This window comes from Antrostomus carolinensis, unplaced genomic scaffold, assembly GCF_000700745.2.
Source record: "Antrostomus carolinensis isolate BGI_N321 unplaced genomic scaffold, ASM70074v2 scaffold5394, whole genome shotgun sequence".
NCBI lineage: Eukaryota > Metazoa > Chordata > Aves > Caprimulgiformes > Caprimulgidae > Antrostomus > Antrostomus carolinensis.
Window position 1 is genome coordinate 115,363 of NW_010312754.1, and position 17,622 is coordinate 132,984.

The window sequence follows — 17,622 nt, forward strand, 5'->3', positions numbered from 1 at the left end:
TGCAAGCAGGAGCCCAGTGCAGGCGAGTGAGCGCCTGAAACAGGGCCTGCTCCTTGCCCATTCTTTATGTAACTGAGCCAGCTCACCTTCCTGCTGAGGTTATTCTCTGTCTGCAGTTTAGCAGAGTTCAGAGCATCCTGGACATCAACACCTTTGCTGCCAATCCCTGTTCGTATCAGCACCCATCCTTTGCATTGCATGAAAAGCAAATGACAAACATACGGACAGCAAAGTATTTTTATTCCATCTTTATTGCCTGCTGACATGTTCAATATGCTCAAACTACATCTAAGGGACTGCATAGAGAGTGTTTCTTGTTTATATTTGATGTACGGCAGAACACTTTACATTGCACCAAATGTTGAGCAAACGGTAACATAACAGAGAAGCTGCAATGGCAGCTGGAATTTCTGAGGTGGGCTACAGAGACTCTCTGGGGGCAAAAGTCTGCTCATCTTATTCAAATGAATTGCTTTTCTGGCCAAATTCTGTTCTTATATGCCAACTGACGAATACAGACCTAGTAACATGAGAAAACATGGAATAACTCTGAGAGAGGCAAGCTGCAGAATACACAACAACTGAAAACTAGAGAAGTGACTGCAAAGAAAGGCCAGAAGAAAGGCTCCTTCAGAGAGAGACATAGACACAGCAATTCACATCCAAACCTGCAAATCCCCACACATAAGAGTATCAATAGATTTATTTATGGGAGAAGCTGTTTTAGGAAAGAGGATTCTCTGCTTTGGAGACTCCCTGTTCACAGGGAAAACGGGACTGAGAACTTGGTCTAATAAGAATGAACCCGCTCGCAGGCAAAAGCGGTACTAGTTGCTCTATAGGTGACCACAGTCTGCCACAGCACTTTTAACTTCATTTCGGAACATAACAAAGGAAACACACAGACAAAAGAAATCCCTCAATCCCTACCCAAGAACAGGGTCAGTGCATAATATTCCCAAAAGGCCCTACCTTCATTATGGCCTCTGCTGCTTCTTACCCAGGAGACAGTTTGGGATTTACCTCCAGTGGTCTAGAGCTCTGCAAGACGCTGGGTTCCTCTGCGAGGTGCCAAGCACCCTACCTCACCAGGGACCTGGCCAGACCCTGCGCAGAGGGTGTTTGCAAAGCAGATGCTTCTAGGAATGGATTACACAGATCCTAAACCCACGACTTTTATCTAAATCTAAATATACTGCTTGGGTGGATAGAGGCATCTCCTGTGGCTGCTCTACACTAACTCCCCCACTTCATTTTGACCCCATTTGAAGTACAAAATGTGCAGTTAAACTGTTGCTGCTGATCACACATGGTTATTGGACTAGGTACTCAACTGGTCTATCCAAATGGACTCCTACTTACATGGGGTCACACACATCATAAATCCCTTTTACCTCCCCAGGACAGATTTTCTTGTTTGCCTCACAGTTTAGCAGTATGGAAGCCATTAGTGATGGACAAATGGGGAATGCAATTAAGCTTCCTACTGAGACAGTTGACCTTGGAGTTATAATTAACTCAGAACAAACTAACCAGTTTACACCAGGTGATTTAGAAACAGAGAAGCCAGCTGTGTAAGGTGGAAGAGACTCCTCCCCTTACTGGCACAGGAGAGCCAGCACACAAGCATGCTCCATCTCAAATGTGGAGCCTGGTGCACCTGGTTTACACCATCTCAGTTCTTTCACACGGGTGAAATCCCAGACCCTCTGTGACAGACCTGCCATCTGCTTCATCGGCAGTAGAATTTCACCCTCTGACTTGATCACTTTGCATCTGTGCTGGCACAAGATCTCAGTTGGATCTCATGTTCTTCTGCTACAGCATCTGTGTTGCTTTCACCACAGGACCCTGCACACAGATTTTATTTCTCATATGTGGAAACAACATACCCTGGGGAACCCAGAGAGGAGAGAGGGAGAGATGGACCCAAGAGGACTCTGTAGCTTTATGAGGTTGGTGTGAAGATGGAGCTGCTCAAACTGGGGCCCCACACTTCTGTTGTCAATGCAGTGGTTTCAGCTGCCCTTGGGAAGGTGAGGAAAGATCTAAAACACCAAGTACTGACCAGATCCTTTTAGGTCACAGAGGACATCTTCTACCTATTTCCTTGAAATTCTTAACCATGGTCAAATATACAGGTCTACTGAAACTGAGAGGGCAGGAAGTGAAAGAAAGAAAAAAGGAAAAATGGAAGAGAGACATCGCAAAATGATTGATGAGAGCTGTAGACAATGAGAGGCAGTAATGAACATGAAGGCAAGATAAACGTCAAGAATGATAAACTGACTGATGTAGTCAGTGATAGAACTTCTGTACATTGCAATGGACTTCAGATTTTACCTGGAGGCTCAAAAGGAAGCATTTGCACCCAAGTACCTCCAGTCAAGACAGACAGAGCTTCTTTCTCATCTCAAATTCCTCACTAAAATTGGTTCTCCATTTCACCAAGCATTCATGTGCATCAGGAAACTCATGGCTAGACGTCTGCAACTGGGATATCCTTGAGAAGATGTATATGTTTAGAAAAAACCCCATGGCTTGACAGACACTCTATGCAGAACCACAGCTCAGCATCAATTACACAGCACTGAAAATGGCCAGAGGAAAGACTTAAATATTTAATGTTGTGATTTAAGATCACTTCTAGTTAAATCTGTTACCTGGACCAGGACAAAGAATCGTTTCTTCCATCTCTTCCAAACATTTTTACCAATGGCCCATAAATACCTAGGAGAAAAAACAGGTGAATTCAGTACACGACTGACTAGATGTTGTTCTCCTGCTTTTCAGTATGTTCTCTTTACACCCAGAAACTGAAGTTAATGTGCAACCAGGAGTAATTACAAGACTCTTAAGCTCAGCACCATTCATGAATGTGTTTATTTCTAGCCTGAACAAATAACCTGTAAAGAAAGTGACAAAAAAAGCTCCTAGAGTCTTGATGTTACACAGTATGAATTCTCTCTTCCTCTTTGTCTTTCACAACTTGCTCAGAATTTAGAAGCCTTTTAGTGCCAGTGAAGAGCTACGACATGGTCGGATGGGTGAAGAATACATTTGCAACGGATGAATTAAGGGACAGAAACCTCAAGTGTTGCTTTAAGTCTTCATCACAAAACCATTTGGCTGAGGGGAACTGTCAAACAGAGGGATACTTATTACATCAAAAACAGTGCCTGGGATCCCAGTATCTACTGGACTGACTAAACCAGGCCTCTTTGCTGAACAGCTTAAGATTAATTCCTAGAAATCCCTTGGCAACAGATATTCAAGCAAACTGAATAATTGCTAAGGAAGATTGAATTTACGCTTTCTAAAAAGGAAAAATTAACTTTTAAAATTAATGTCAAAACCAGTATTTAATCTCTGTGATGAAGTGGCCACTGTGACAGTGTAATACAAACACTGGCAAAAATCGTGGCAGCACCAGACTAACGAGAAGCACAATGACATTATTCAGCACTAATATGTTTTATGTATCATTATAATTAGTTTAGTTCTGGCTCAATATATAGAAAAACAATTCCTTTTTGGTTACACTAGTGTTTTCTTATGCCAGAAGAGATCAAACATACTCTTGGTGAATGTTTAAACCACAAAACTCCAAGTCATGCTAACGCGGGCACTGAGTCCATGGCTATTTCAAGAACTGGAAAATAACTGTCCTTTTTGCTATTGCCACTAACATCAACAGATAGACAATCCCAATTCTGATAATAAACTAGTATTATAAACCACCTAGTTTTAAGCAGCATCTTGTGAATCAGATGTTAACTGAAGAAGGCCTGAGAAAAGCCAGGGCTGCTCAGACCTGTTGCTATCAGCTGCGGTCAAGGAAACAAATATGACAGGTGACCCGTCCGTCCCTTCTTGGTGTTGGTGCCTGTGATCATGGTGGAAACATTAAATTTCACATGTGGTTGTTGGCTCTGATCTCATCAGCAGAGAAGACAGGAGAAGGAATTAAAAGAAAGATGAGTGATCCAAACCACCTAATAATGGATTGAAACTAAGAAAATACTATGAAAATAAAACTGGTATTAGCTAGATTGTCCCAAGGATGATATAATTTGTAATTGCACAGCACAAAGGTGGAAGCCAGGGGTGGTGGTCAGGGATCCCCTTGGCCCCAGATCCTCTGACACTCACGTTTGGAGGGGAGAAGTTTCCCTTTTAACCTTCCAGATCATTAGTCCTGCTCCAGGCAACTGCTATTTAATTGTGCTGTGTATCTCTGTATAAATAATGACAATCACACTGGAGTTTATTTCAAGCAGATGGTGCACTGTGCTTTTGATTCTGAGAAGTCAATAAAGGGAAACACAGAATAACTTAGGAAATTATACCATTCTCAATAAGAGAGTCAGGCAGTTCACCTATTATTTCCTTACAGGATAAAAAATAACCTAGCAATTTCCTGTGGAATACTGTTTAAAATTTAAACTGTTTGGCTGATACGCATTAAGAAAATTATGCTAAGGATATGGAAAGTGCATTATAAATGACTGAACTAATGCCATTTTTATATTTATCTTTCTTTTGACCTCCTGTGAACTTGAGAAAAAGTTTCTCTTCAAAATCTTCAAAAAGAGACATTTTCCAATGCACATTCAAAACACATTGAGTTCAGATCGAGACAAGCAGTTACCCAGAGTGCTTCATGTTTTGAGGCTTATCCATTCGCACAGCAAGCTTGATCTTCAGGTCTTGATCCGGGCAGTTTTTGGAAACAGTCATTTTGTGCCACTCTGATTGCTTTGGGCTGTTGGGAGTAGGGTGGAGAACAACCTGCAAGTGTCGAAATCAACAATGTTAAAGGGAAAAATTATTCACAAAATGGATGGAAAAAAAAAGGCACATCAGATGAGCTACTTTTCCCCTAAAAGTCAATCTGGAAATTTCTATTAACATCAGTGAGGATGGCTTTTTATTGCTTTTTAAAAATAAAGCTTATTATTTTGAGATTAGTTCATAAATTCTTTGGCTCCTCTATCTACCATGACCAGCATGGTCATGACCAGCATGGTAGATAGTGGCTGCAGGACGCTCTGCTTCCATTTCACACCACGAGGAAATGATGGGATGGTCTCCAGCTGGGGTAAATCAGTGCAACACCAGTGACTGCAGTGGAGCTGTGCAGATGAACACCAGTGGATCATTGCTGTGCTTTTCCCACTCACCCATTACCTCTACAAAGCAGAGCAACTCCCTCAGGCGCTGAGCCACAGAGTATTCTCCTAGAGCTGCACCACATCCACCATCTTCTCCTGGTGTTTCCACGTGTGTCCTCTGAGATGGCTTAACCTTCTCCCTCCTACACCTACACATTCCTCTTCTGATGCTTTCATTCTCAGAGGTGGCTTTTTGACTGGCACAAATTCATTCAGATGAATCTCCTTTGGATCCATTAACCTTTACGCAAGCAAATTATTTTACAAATGGCATCATTCACCCTTGTTATTTCCTGTGCGACCATCACTCATTCCCCACTCAAGTTTAGTCTGTGCTCCTGCCAAACTCCAGCCCAGCCTATAACCTTGTATTCCTCTGCTCTTCAACTCTACTGCTGAGTCAACAACCTAGGGGCTGTTTTCCACCAAAATATCCTTGATGCTATTACACTCTGGTGAATGATTTTAAAAATTATTTTATTGCCTCCTCCAAAGACTGATTTTAACATCAGTAGATTCTTGACTTCACCCTTATTCATCAACATTATTTATCACTTCTTTTATTGAATTAGACTAATGCTTTCTCTGGCAGGAATCTGAAGCTGTTCCTAGTTACATAGATAACTGAGTCTCTTCTGCATGACTCTTGGAAAAAAACACATTTAAGCAAATCCAAAGATGGGAAGTGAGGCCTTCATGCAGGGGGTGTTCGAAACACAGATGGACCCAAACTCTGAGCAGCATCCAAGGACCCCCACTGCAAGGCAAGTGATGCAAGCACATAGACTTGCACTAAACCGCATCTCTCAGCGAGGCAGCAGTCACTCAGGGAGGCTGAGATGCTCTCTACTTTGATTTCTAAGTCTTTTTCATCAAAAGACGCATAAACTTTGCTCAGTGTTGTTGTAATTCATGGTTCTTCCCCTCCTTGCTCTCAGCAGATGAAGTCTTGGCATGGCTGAAATCCGTGGGAGCCTTGCCACCAGCTTCAATAGGGCCAGGATGTATTCCCATGCCTTCAGCTGCCCATCCAGCAGTTTAGGGCTTGGGAGCATTTCCCAGCTCTCTCTGTGATAAAAGTGGCAAAATGAGGAGTGCCGGCCAGTTGCCAATTTAACACTCGCAATAGAAAGTGGGCATTGTACACGCCTGGCAGAGCACAAAGCTGCTTCTCAAAGGGCAGCTGAGCATGAGTGTTCTTGTGTATAAAACCTGCTTCCCTCCTCTCTCCGTGCAGGCAGGTTTGTGCCCATTCCAACAGCTAAACCAGGGGCTTAACATGCTCCTGGTTTCATTATTTCACTAAAAAAGAAATCCTGGTGTAGCTTGAGCAGACACGTGTCATCTCTCAGCTGCTCCGGGCACACCAAGCATCCCTTTCAAGTTCGGCCGACTGAAGGCGCTGGTGGCCACGGGCCAGAGGAAATCACCACCCGGCTCCCCATGCTTGCTGCTGCTGGCCCATGTCCTTCGCTCGCAGAGGCTCAGAGCTGAGCGGTGGATTCCCGCTGGACCGGGAATTAAAGCGCATCGGCAGGGCTGGCTCATCAGCATTTAGGGGGTAAAAGGAGTTGCTGTGGGGCCTGACGTCTTTCTCAGAACAACGTGCACAGCTAATTGCTTCCCGAGACCAGCAAAGTCAGCACTGCTCATGGCTGCCAGTGGAAACAAGTCTTACAAAGCAAGCGGGTCTCCAGCGAGTGTAACCACTCAGGGGAAAAAGCCCTGAATGGCATCGCAGCCAGCCGGGTGAAAACCTCTGCTCAGCACGCTGCAGCAGACAAAGGCAGGAGAGCTGGGCTGTTTGAAGAACGAGGTTTTGAAAATAATCCTGAAAATATTATGATGCTGTGCAGCAAAGCAGCTGTAGGTCTTCAGCTGGAGTACTGCAGCCTGGTGTGGTCATCCTCTTTGTCAAAAAAGGAGGACAGGGAGAAAGGAAGGATTGAAGCGTGGATGAGGAAAGTCTGAAGGGGCTGTGACTCTCTTTAAAGAGAAGATTGAGATGAGAAAAGAAGAGGTAACTTCGCTTTTCTCTCTCTCAAGTGCAAGGACAAAGGTTGTCACATGAATGTGAAAACACAAATAGTTAAAATGAACATAAATTATACAAGACAAAATCACACGCAACTCTCTCCACCATAAAGATATAAATTAAATCTACAGCTCACTATAATCTGAAAGAACGTTTGGACCTTGCATGAATAGGATGAACACAAAATCATATTAATTAGGAAAAACTGTTGTACGGACACAGACACTCCCGTGTCAAGGCAAGTCAAACAGCCGTGGAGTTAGCAAGAAGTGCCCCAACAGGTTAATCCATAATTGGAAATACCGTTCTTGAGCTTGCCACAGGATCAGTGGCTTTCTTGGCCATAGCCACGTAGACAGGGCAGAGAACAAGGTGTGCTGCAGAGCTGGGCAGACAGAGCCCAGGCTGCCCCTGGAGATTGTTCAGGCCATGCTGAGCCATGACATGGGAGGTCCCAAGCCCATGTGTAAGGTGCAGCCTCTCTTACTCTGAACTGGTTTTCACGGGGTCTTCACCATGCAGATCTCGCAACCCTGAAGAGCTGAGGAAGGCATGGCATGCTGCCACTTATGCCTGGGACCAAACAAATTATACAGCTGCAAAAAATCCATGGAGACCAACTGAAGTGTCCCAAAGCCACAAAAAAGTGCTGTCTACAGATATTCTGGAGCTGTAGGCTGCAGTGATGGGGGGCCACCAGTCCCAGGGCCCTGGTTTAGGGACCCACAGGTGATCGGTAGAGATGGGGTGGGAAGGTTGGCTCTGTGGCCAGTACCCCAGGAAACTGAGCTCTTTGCTGTTAGCATCATTGATGGGGGCAATGAACCCCCATGTTTCATTTCCCAGTCCAGCCCCACTGAAGCCACCAGTTCAGGCACAATCCTCAGGGAAAGGCAGGATTTCAAGCTTTGTGCAGTGAGTGCCACAGTCAGTGCTTTCAAATGCTCAGACCATGTACCGGCTGCTCAGCAGATATGAGAGCAGCTTAACACTCTCTTGCCAAACTTAAATCCCTTCTTTTTGCTTCAGCATAATCCCCTTTTCTGCCTCAGGAATGTCCATTTCCGTAAGCAACTTCTAAGGCTTTCCGGCCTGCCAATATCGCACACAAGATCCTCTGCCTCTGCTGAGCACAGGCACAGCCAGCTGAAACGCTGCCATTAAAAACTCACAACAAAGACAGCATGCGAGATGCACTCCTTTCCAGCAGTGGAGAGCTTGCTTTCCACCCCCCCTCCCCTTCCAAAGCTTGGCAAAAAAGCACAGCATGTTGTGCTCCAAAGATATTTCCGTACAGGAGAGATTTCTCTAGAAAAGCAGGGCCAGAAGGAAACATGATTAAACTCAAAATCTCCTTACCCTCCCAAGCTCTTTGTCCTCCAGAGCCAGCACCCCCGTGCTCTCTGTGAACAGCTTCACCTTCACTGCAGGAAGCGCGTGTGTTGTTGTGAAGTCTCCTTGGGTGCCCCAGCTGTGAAAATAAGGACAGAGGGATGGTCAGCTCCACCAGCAGGTCAGCAGCACTACACCTTGGGCGTGCAACGGTTAACCAAAAATGCCCTGTCTGGCACAAGCTGAACTGGTTGGGCTCTCTGAGTGACAAGGGCATTAATTATCTTCTTAGGGAATTGTGGGACAGATGTTTGGAAAAAACATGATGGTGCTTTGGGGAAAAAAAATAGAGTACTTGGGAGCAGCATGAAAGCAAATTTAAGAGAACTTTTTTATTTAGAAAGAACAATATGTGTCCTGCAGCAACAGCCTGTATAGTCACAACAGAAGTTGAGGATTGAGGACATCTGCACCTAGGACATCTGTAATTGTTCACACCTCTGCTCTTCTCTTGGCTAATTAACCTCTCCTTGCCAGGTTGAAAATGAGGCTTGCTTTGTCTGAAGAAACCCCAGGTTAACCTGGGTCTTCTTCCAAGTCCCAGCCCAGGTTTAAGTTCAAGCCATTACACCAGGAGTAAGCTTGCAGAGCAGGACATCAGCTCCTTGGGGATGGGATGGCAGTAGCCAGGAAGCAGCCACCTCTCCAACTACACAATGAACTGAGACCACTGTCTGCTATTTGTACTCCACGAGTTATCCCCCAGCTGGTCCCATGGCTTGGAAAGGAGCACTATGGAGGCTGGATGACCCACACTATGAGAAACCCTGCTCCAGACATGCATGTTTCGAGATGACACCTGCAAGCTTCTGCAACCACAAGCTGCCTGAGAGTGCAGAGAACATTGGCCTCGTTCCATGTGGGACCCCACAGGCACAGAGTCCCAGACATAGTCTGCCAACACCTATGGCCAAACTTGACATTTTAAGTCTTACACAAGAGGAGCCCACCCCACAGCTGACCTTCCCCACACAAGTGTGGGAACCACAGCAGCCCTGCAGCCCACTGGAGGGAGGTTTGGTAATGGGTCTGAGCGTGTCATGCTAGATGTTGCCTCTCTCGATTCAGACATTTCGGGAAGCTTTGAGGACAATCCCCAGTTTGGCCACAGCCCACTGCACTTTGTTTCAGGGTCTTACCTTCCAGGTCCTGTTCCTATCCCAGTGAGCAGCATGCTGCAGATGGAGCTGCTGCCTGGTGACACCTGCAAGGGCTCACCAGAGCTGGGCTGGTGAGCATCCTTGTGGGGTTCTTTTAAAAGATCCCTGGACCTTACACAGCAGTCAGCTTTGATTTAGAGAAATCATAGGGAAAAGAAATCTGTGAAACACCAACTCTATTCAACACCCTAAGGGCCATGGCTTTTCAATTAGGCTCATGAAGAGCCTCCACAAGTTGTGCCACTCACACCAGCACGTCAAATCATTCACCTGTGCTAAGGTTTTTGAGATACAGGAGAACACTCCCCTCTGGCAAACTAGCACAGACTGAAGAGGGTCACAGAACAAAAAATAAGTGGACCTTGAACTAATGCCTATTTGTAAGGTTTAAACAACTTTGAAAGTAGCAGAGAAGACAAGAAAATACCTTCTACACTAAGAGGTAAAGAGTCATAATGCTTTTAAGTTTGAGACTTCACAGCTGTGTTTCAAGTTTTGTTTCTACAGCTTAGAAAGTTACAAACTTATGAAAATAAAGTCAGACAGAAACTTAGAGCTAAGTAAAGCACTGCTAAAAGCCACACTTGCCCTTGTTAGCAGAGAACAGCTCAGCCAAAGATGAAGGGCAGAGGGAGGGCTGGGGAAGAGTGCACCACTGCAAGGAGGATGCTCCCAAACATCTGATCATGCAGAGGCCCAATGTGAAACTAGCAGATAAAAACTGCTCTTTTTTCTTCTTTTGTTGTCTTTCTTTGCCTTTTTTTAAAATTCATTATGAGCTAGATTTCTATGCTGTTCCCAGAGACCCTGAAAATTCATCACACTTCAAAACCCATGCCAAGTTTACAAGCAAGCTTGAAGAATAATCACAGACAAGGTGCTTTTTGTAAACTAGAAGAAACCATGAGCATGCCATGAGCAATACCTCTGTGTAATGTGATGGAACACACACTGCAACTTAGAATACTGCAAGCCAGATGAGAGATTAAACCATACCTCACTAACCACTTCTATTCACCCCCATGCTATTAATGACACTTTCTCATTTGACACTATCCTCAAACTAGATCATCTGCTGAAGAAGGGCAGTTCCCTTGAAATGACTGGTAAAAAGGCTCAGATGACATGTGGTCCAGCAACATGTTCTTCAAACGTAAATACCAAACAGCAGGTCTTGCATTTGGAAAGTTATCAGGAAAAATAATTTACTCCTTCCTGTGCCCAAGGACTATGGTTCTACACTTTGCTCTCCTCTGAGCAAATATTGTCCAACTGAGCTTAGTAGATGAGCGTGCTCAGCGCAGAGCTGATTAATTAACTCAGTTTCTTCATCAGCTTTGCTCTGAAGTTTTCTCTCCTGGTGTCACTGTTCCACATCTTTCATCTTTTATGACGATTCATCAAACTGCCACCAGTGCCAGGGAGCAGGGGTTCAGCATAAATTATCTACAGCACTACACATCCAGTCAGATCCTTTGTATTCCATCTTTCTAATGTGTGAGCCTTCAGCTACCTACCAGACGTTTTAAATGCAAGAACCAAGAAACAACCTTGTTTTCTAATTGCAGCTTCAGGTCACAGGCTATGTTTTCTCTCAAAAAAACCAAACAAAACCAGTGTTGTCACTAGCAGGAAGATAATAATGCTTTGGGTATAAGAGGAAAAAGTAAGAAAATATCCAACCTTACACTGCGTATTTTGACAGCATCTGCTTTATAGAACTCATATCTCTGTTTACTATTAAAAAGCTCTTATTTGCTGAAGCATTCCCAGACCATATGTTATCAACAAATGTTACTAACCAAATACAAACAGTAATTTTCATTAGGTTTCCTTCATGAGAACAACATTAACCACAAAGGGAATAAATGTTTCAAATGGCAGTAAACATACATAGCAAACCCTTGACAACACTGTGGCGCTTACACATTCATACCCCCAAAAGCCCTGAAAAGATCCACATCAACAAATAGAGACCCTCAGAGTTGGGTTTTGTGCAGGTTGAAGTCTGCGGTGATGTCATTAGTTGCCATAGTGATGCTCAGCATAAGGCCATAATTCATGTCACTGAAATATCATTTGTATTCAATCTAAGTACGCAGTTTATCTGTGCTGTGTATTAAATTATTGTTCAGAAAATTAGCTCTGGACAGTAGTTAGGTATTAGGATCTTCTGGGGGACTAACAATGTAACAGTTTCATTTCCACATCTAATAATTAAGCAGGTTATCACTGCAGGAGTTTATTTGTTGGGAAAGTGCCTTGGGACCCATTCCGGACAAGTCTCATGAAGCAGCCACACTATATTGTCCCCATATCACAGAGCACATGCTGACATTCCAAAGCAATAATAGATCTGCAAATGAGGACAAATCATGTCATTCTATATACACACATACATATATAAATATATACACAAGCCATAGAAAAGAAGTACACAACCAGAAAAATCCTGAGAGTACTTTCTCAGTCAGGACCATATTAATTGTCTGAATCCCACCTGAAACCCTCAGCCCAGCATTTCTTACTGCCTAGTGTATCCCAAAGCCTGGAGCTGACCAAGAAATGCTGCCATGCATAAGGACTTTGCTAGAATTATCACCCTATTTATGGCATCTGTGCTGTTCCAGTGATATGACGAGGATATACTTACATCTCCAAGGTTTCTAGTTAGGCATCAAACTTAGGTTGAATAGCTAAACTCTTCTGGTAGCAAAGAGCTGGAGGATGAGTTATGCCCCAGGTACTAACCTGACAAATGCCGGCCCTTGTTTTACCTTTTACAAGCAAAATAAGATCATCGCTGTAGACTTTGTGTGTAAGTTTTAGGAACAGGCACCTAGAGGTGCCATCAGCTACTAACCAAACAGCCTAAAGTGCTGAGAATTTTTTCTAAACAACACAGAAAATAACTTTTATCCAGAGAGCAGAACTGGATGGCAAGGGAGGAAAATCAGCCTTGTCTCCCACTACCTCCATATGCTCACCCAACATGGAGCACCTGAAAGAAGACTTACCTGTCTGATTTCAGGAGCATTTGGGAGCTCTCACAGGCTCTGTCCTGACGGGCACACGGAAGGGAAGCGTTGCCGTTGCCAATGCAGGTGCCAGGCTGCTGACCAAGTTGTTGTCAGCTGTTTCAGGTAACATGTTTGCAATCTTCTGGCAAAGCTTCAGGTTGATGCTACTCAGCCCTTCCCAACTTATGGACAAAACAAGTAAGACTACCTGATCTCCACACATTGCCAGCTGTTTTTCCTCTATGATATCCCACTTATGTGGCCTAATCTACAGTCTTCTCAGGTGTCCTTGAGAGACATGGGCTTAATCATTTCTATTCATCTCTTGTGTGTAAGTTCCTCTAAGTGAAACTTTAGTACCCATGACCTTCCCAAAAGTGAACGTACTTGTTAATACCCAGGGGAGTGCATTAAATTCTTTCATTCATATACTGTGGTCTTCAGCTAGTCTGTTTAGTCCCTGCCTAATTTGAAATAGTGACCCTTCTTCCATCATTGCTCTTAACTTGATCCGGCCAGAATATCGATGCCTGTGATTTCTATAAATAATGAACAAGCGCAACTGAATTATATTGCTGGGCCATGAATCAGCCCTGCTAACCAGCTCAGCCTGTCAGGAGGCTAACATGGGAGCAGCTGGAGAGTGATGGGCTTTCGACGAGGTGACATTCAAACATGATCTACAACCAGTTTCCATGGGCTTCAAAACTGCCAGAGGACATCTTTGCTCCCTCTCCGGATATATTTATTGTAACGGGTTTGCTTGCTAGCTTGCGTGGAATAAACATGAAAAAAGCAGAAAATAAAAGTAAAAATGTGTATTAAAGGAGAGCTATGCTCTTCCCTCAGTGGGTTTACTCCAGGTGTGCATTATACTCAACATACACAGCAGTATCCTGGGATATGGCACCCCTCGGCAGGAGCTGGTGCCCTCCTGCCTTACTCCCACACGTTTACGGCTTAAGTAAAAAGTTTTGCATAACATTCCTGCATGCTGGCCAGATTTGCACTAGTTTATTGAGCCACCTGCTCAGTATCGTTTTTCAAATGTAACTGAATCAGCAGCAATGCTTGTCCCCTCCCAGGCCAGGAACACAGAACAGGGCACTCAGCTGTCTCCATCCCCGCAGGGACACAGTCAGCTACACCTCCACCCAGTACCACCCATCCTCCTGCAGCAGCCAGCCCCTTGCATACAGAGGCAGGGCAGTCCACCTGACATGCCTTTAATACATATGACCATGTCTGGGACAAAATTTGCAAGGTCACCTTGACCTCACTTGCTGTCCTCTGCTGCCAGAATGGGATCTGGTGAGAACGCAACAACCGGCTAGTCTGGCTGCCTCCCTCATGCGCTGCTGGTGCAGGCAGGAAAGGGTTGTGCTTCATGCACTTCTCTTCATCCACATCCCTCACCTCTTCTCTCCTGACACCCACACCAGCATGCCTGTGTTCCTTGTGGTGTCTTTGTAGTTTGGTCTCCAAAGTGAGCTGGCTGGTGTAGGCAAGCTCATCAAGAGGGCAGCACAGACAGCAGTCTGATAGACACTGTCTGTTTTTTGAGGAAACGTGTCAGCAAAGTTACCTTCTGCTGGGTCACTGCCTCACCTCGTGTGATGCGATGCTTTTAATCCAGCCTTGGTTTCTGGGCATACTGCAGTGCCCAGCCATGGTTCCTGCTGCAGCTGGATCCTACTCTGAGGATGGAGAGGTCCGATCCCGCATCTTTGCTGGGAGACTGAAGTGCTACATACAGTCTTGATTTAGTTCTTCCAGAAATCCTGCCTAACAAATGATGGTTTTCTTCAGCCCATTCTTCCTGTCCCAGAAGAGACCTTTCCAGGAAATAGCCTTAAATCTTGGGCCATAAATTATGTATGCCCAAAGCTCAAGCACTGGGAAAAACAAAGTTAGAGAAGAAGCACAGCAGGCACTGAGCTAACCTACTTTCATGCAGCTGATGGAGTAGCACACCTTTTCCTCTAAGGTAATGCTAAGGTCTGTTTCTTTTTTACATATTTCTAGAGATACAAGCAAGGAGGAAAATAAAGAGTTTTTAAATGTGTTTAACAGTTAACTATATGGGAAGAAGCAAGCAGGAAAGCTTTTTGTTATATTCTCAAATGCTTTACATATACTAGCCATTCAAAAACATAAAATAGAGGTCAACAATAAAGATGATGGTTGTCGGTGATCTTTCTGAACTTCCCTCAACAAACTCTGAAGCAGCAGTTCATTCTAATGAAGCGCACACAGACCTACTCAGCTCAACAGCAAAACCTGATGCAGGGATAGCATTAATTCCACCGGGATGAAAAGGCTCATTTCATTTTCAGAAATGGGCATTTGTGAACTTCTAGGAACAACATAAATGAGACAATGCTGCCCACGTACTAAGCCCTTCACAAGCAGGTGTTGGGAGAGTAGAAAGCTGACTAGTGAAAAAAAAATAAAAAGTAGGGCATCCCAAAGCCTTTGGGAAAATATGTATTTTTTGCAACTCTCGTGGTTAATGGCACTGGATAATAGTTTTTGGTTTGTGCCTTTGGGATTTGAAAAAACCCAAAGGCAACAGAAGAATTCAGGCTTTTTTTTTAGGCTCTCCAAGAAAACCCACAGGCTAGGACACACAGCTGGAGACCTGTGGGATGCAGCTCCACACACAACTCTTGTTTCAGTGGGAGAATGCCCATAAACCACAGCCAGTTTGGGGATGCTGGGCTGGGGACAGTTACAGACTGGTTTGCGACTTATTGACCTTGATTGAGGTCAGTTGAATTCTTTTCAGAAACATAACCAAGAGGGCAATACACCTTCTCAAGAGATATCATTAGTGAAAGATAAAACATTATTTAGTCAGAAACAAAATAGGGTGTAAAGACACCAAATAAAGAAGAAATCGCATGCTGCCTGCTTTGCAGTGTTCAGTGAGTGCATCATGCTGTGGATTAAATACAGGAGGTGTCAGTTCCTCCCACCAGCAGCAGCCATCCACCAGCAAAATTGAAAGTCAATTAATTAAGTTTTTTGTGAGACTGAATTTGGAATGCACATGCCATCAAGGGCCTAAAATGGAACTATGGCTCTGAGGAAAGAATTTGATCTTTGGCTATCAGGACAGGATGCAGAGACACGAGACAGATCACAACTGTGGAAAACCACAAATTTAGGGGACTGTACTACCATGTACATGTGCCCATGTCACCTGCCTTGGGCTCCTGCTATTGTCATGAGTGATCTAACTAATAGTCAGTGGAGTTAGGCCTTAATTTGCCTCATTCCAGTTTAGAGATGAAATGAAGCCTGCCCTAAAAGTGCCTGTCTTTCCATTGCTGAAGAGGGGTGCTGGAGGTGACTGCTGCAGGTGCACAAAAAATACCTGAAATTAAAAACTCAAAGGATATATATATATAGAATATATATATTATATATGCAGAGAATCTTCTGTTTCTGCTTGTGCAAAAATGTCCTGGGCTAGGAAATACAATTCAGGTACTAAGAAAGGTACTTTTCCACTCTGCCTGTAGAAATGGATTGAGACTGGTTTGCATCCATAACATGGCTTGATTCCCAAGAGCAGCTGAGCCTCCTCTGGGATTCCTCCCACGGTAAGAGTTCTACTCTGAGTGTCTGCTCACCTTCAGAACAGGATAACCGAAGTCATCAGACGCAGACAGACAACACGGCCTATTTTTGTTCACATTTGTTTCCTCTCCTCCCTTTCTGCTGACAGAACAGCCTTTCAGTCCCATCCCTTCGGAAGAAGCTGAGTTGAAGTGGGAGTGACAGCACAAACAGATTTGATTCCTCCTAGACTTCCCTGCACAGACTTTCTAACGATGGTAAAACCTCCTTCCACTGATGCAGCTACTGTGCAGGTGACTGACAAGTCAGCATCCTCACACGCACCAGCCAGCGGCAGTGGCTGTACCTGCCTTCCCCTGGAGCTACACAATGCTGAGTGTGGCCCCGTCTCTGCACAGTGCTGACATCTGCTCTGATGGGGTAACCCGAGGGCTCTCTGAGTGAATCCATCATTTCTTGTGACATCCTCATTCCTGCCAGGCATATAATACTCCCTCTGCTAAAAAAAACCACCATCAGTAATTATTCTGCTTATGAAAACTGTGTTCGTTTACCCAAAAACACCACTGCAGAAAGCACTATGGTGTGATGCAAACAGTGAGCAGAGATAGAGCATGTCCCTAAGGACTAGGTTGCTCCTAGCAGCAGCTAAGGTTGTCTTCCAACCTCCAGTATTTCATGGACTGTCCATTACTTGTTCCCATGGCTCTGAGACATGATGTAAGTGTCATGCACGCAGACACCATCTTGCTTAACATCATGCAGCCAGCAGTACCAGACAGCTGATCAGAGGCACCATCTCTCTCTCCAGGAGCTGCAACTCCCACATCCTCAAACTGGCGATGGCAACACTCCCAACTGCCGGCTGAGAGAAATATGTCTAGGAGAGCATCACATCTGCGTCTGAGCGTGCAAGGTGCAGAAGGAATAGGGTAAAGCTGACGGAGACTGCAGCAAAGCAAAGCCTGTGAAGGTTTGCTCTTTATCTTGAGTGAGCCACAAGCAGTCCCTGCAGACCCCGTTCCTGTGCCAGCACCGTGTCACTCAGCTGCCAGGGCACCACAGCCAAGAGGAGCTGCTGAGGCCGACAGAACAGCTTTAGGAACCCAAAAAAGGATGATCTTTGCTATACAGAAAATGATTTCTGTTTCCTGAGCATAGCTGATACACAGGGGAAGTGTTAGGGGAAGTGGTAAGAAGGGATGGGAGATGGATTTAATCACATAATAGCTATTTATGGCCACGAGATGGCATTC

The 17,622-nt window shown here is 44.6% G+C and overlaps 1 protein-coding gene across 7 annotated transcripts in view; it reads right to left on the reverse strand.

The window, feature by feature from the left end:
• Positions 1-17,622, reverse strand: part of CADPS (calcium dependent secretion activator) — a 176,209-nt gene that overhangs the window by 107,040 nt on the left and 51,547 nt on the right. For all 7 annotated transcript variants that reach the window (XM_029084774.1, XM_029084776.1, XM_029084775.1 and 4 more), the window contains exons 6-8: positions 8,569-8,680; positions 4,652-4,791; positions 2,664-2,730 (exon numbers count right to left, since the gene is read on the reverse strand). In XM_029084774.1, the coding sequence (XP_028940607.1) occupies positions 2,664-2,730; positions 4,652-4,791; positions 8,569-8,680 (319 nt within the window). The remainder of the gene's footprint in view (positions 1-2,663; positions 2,731-4,651; positions 4,792-8,568; positions 8,681-17,622) is intronic.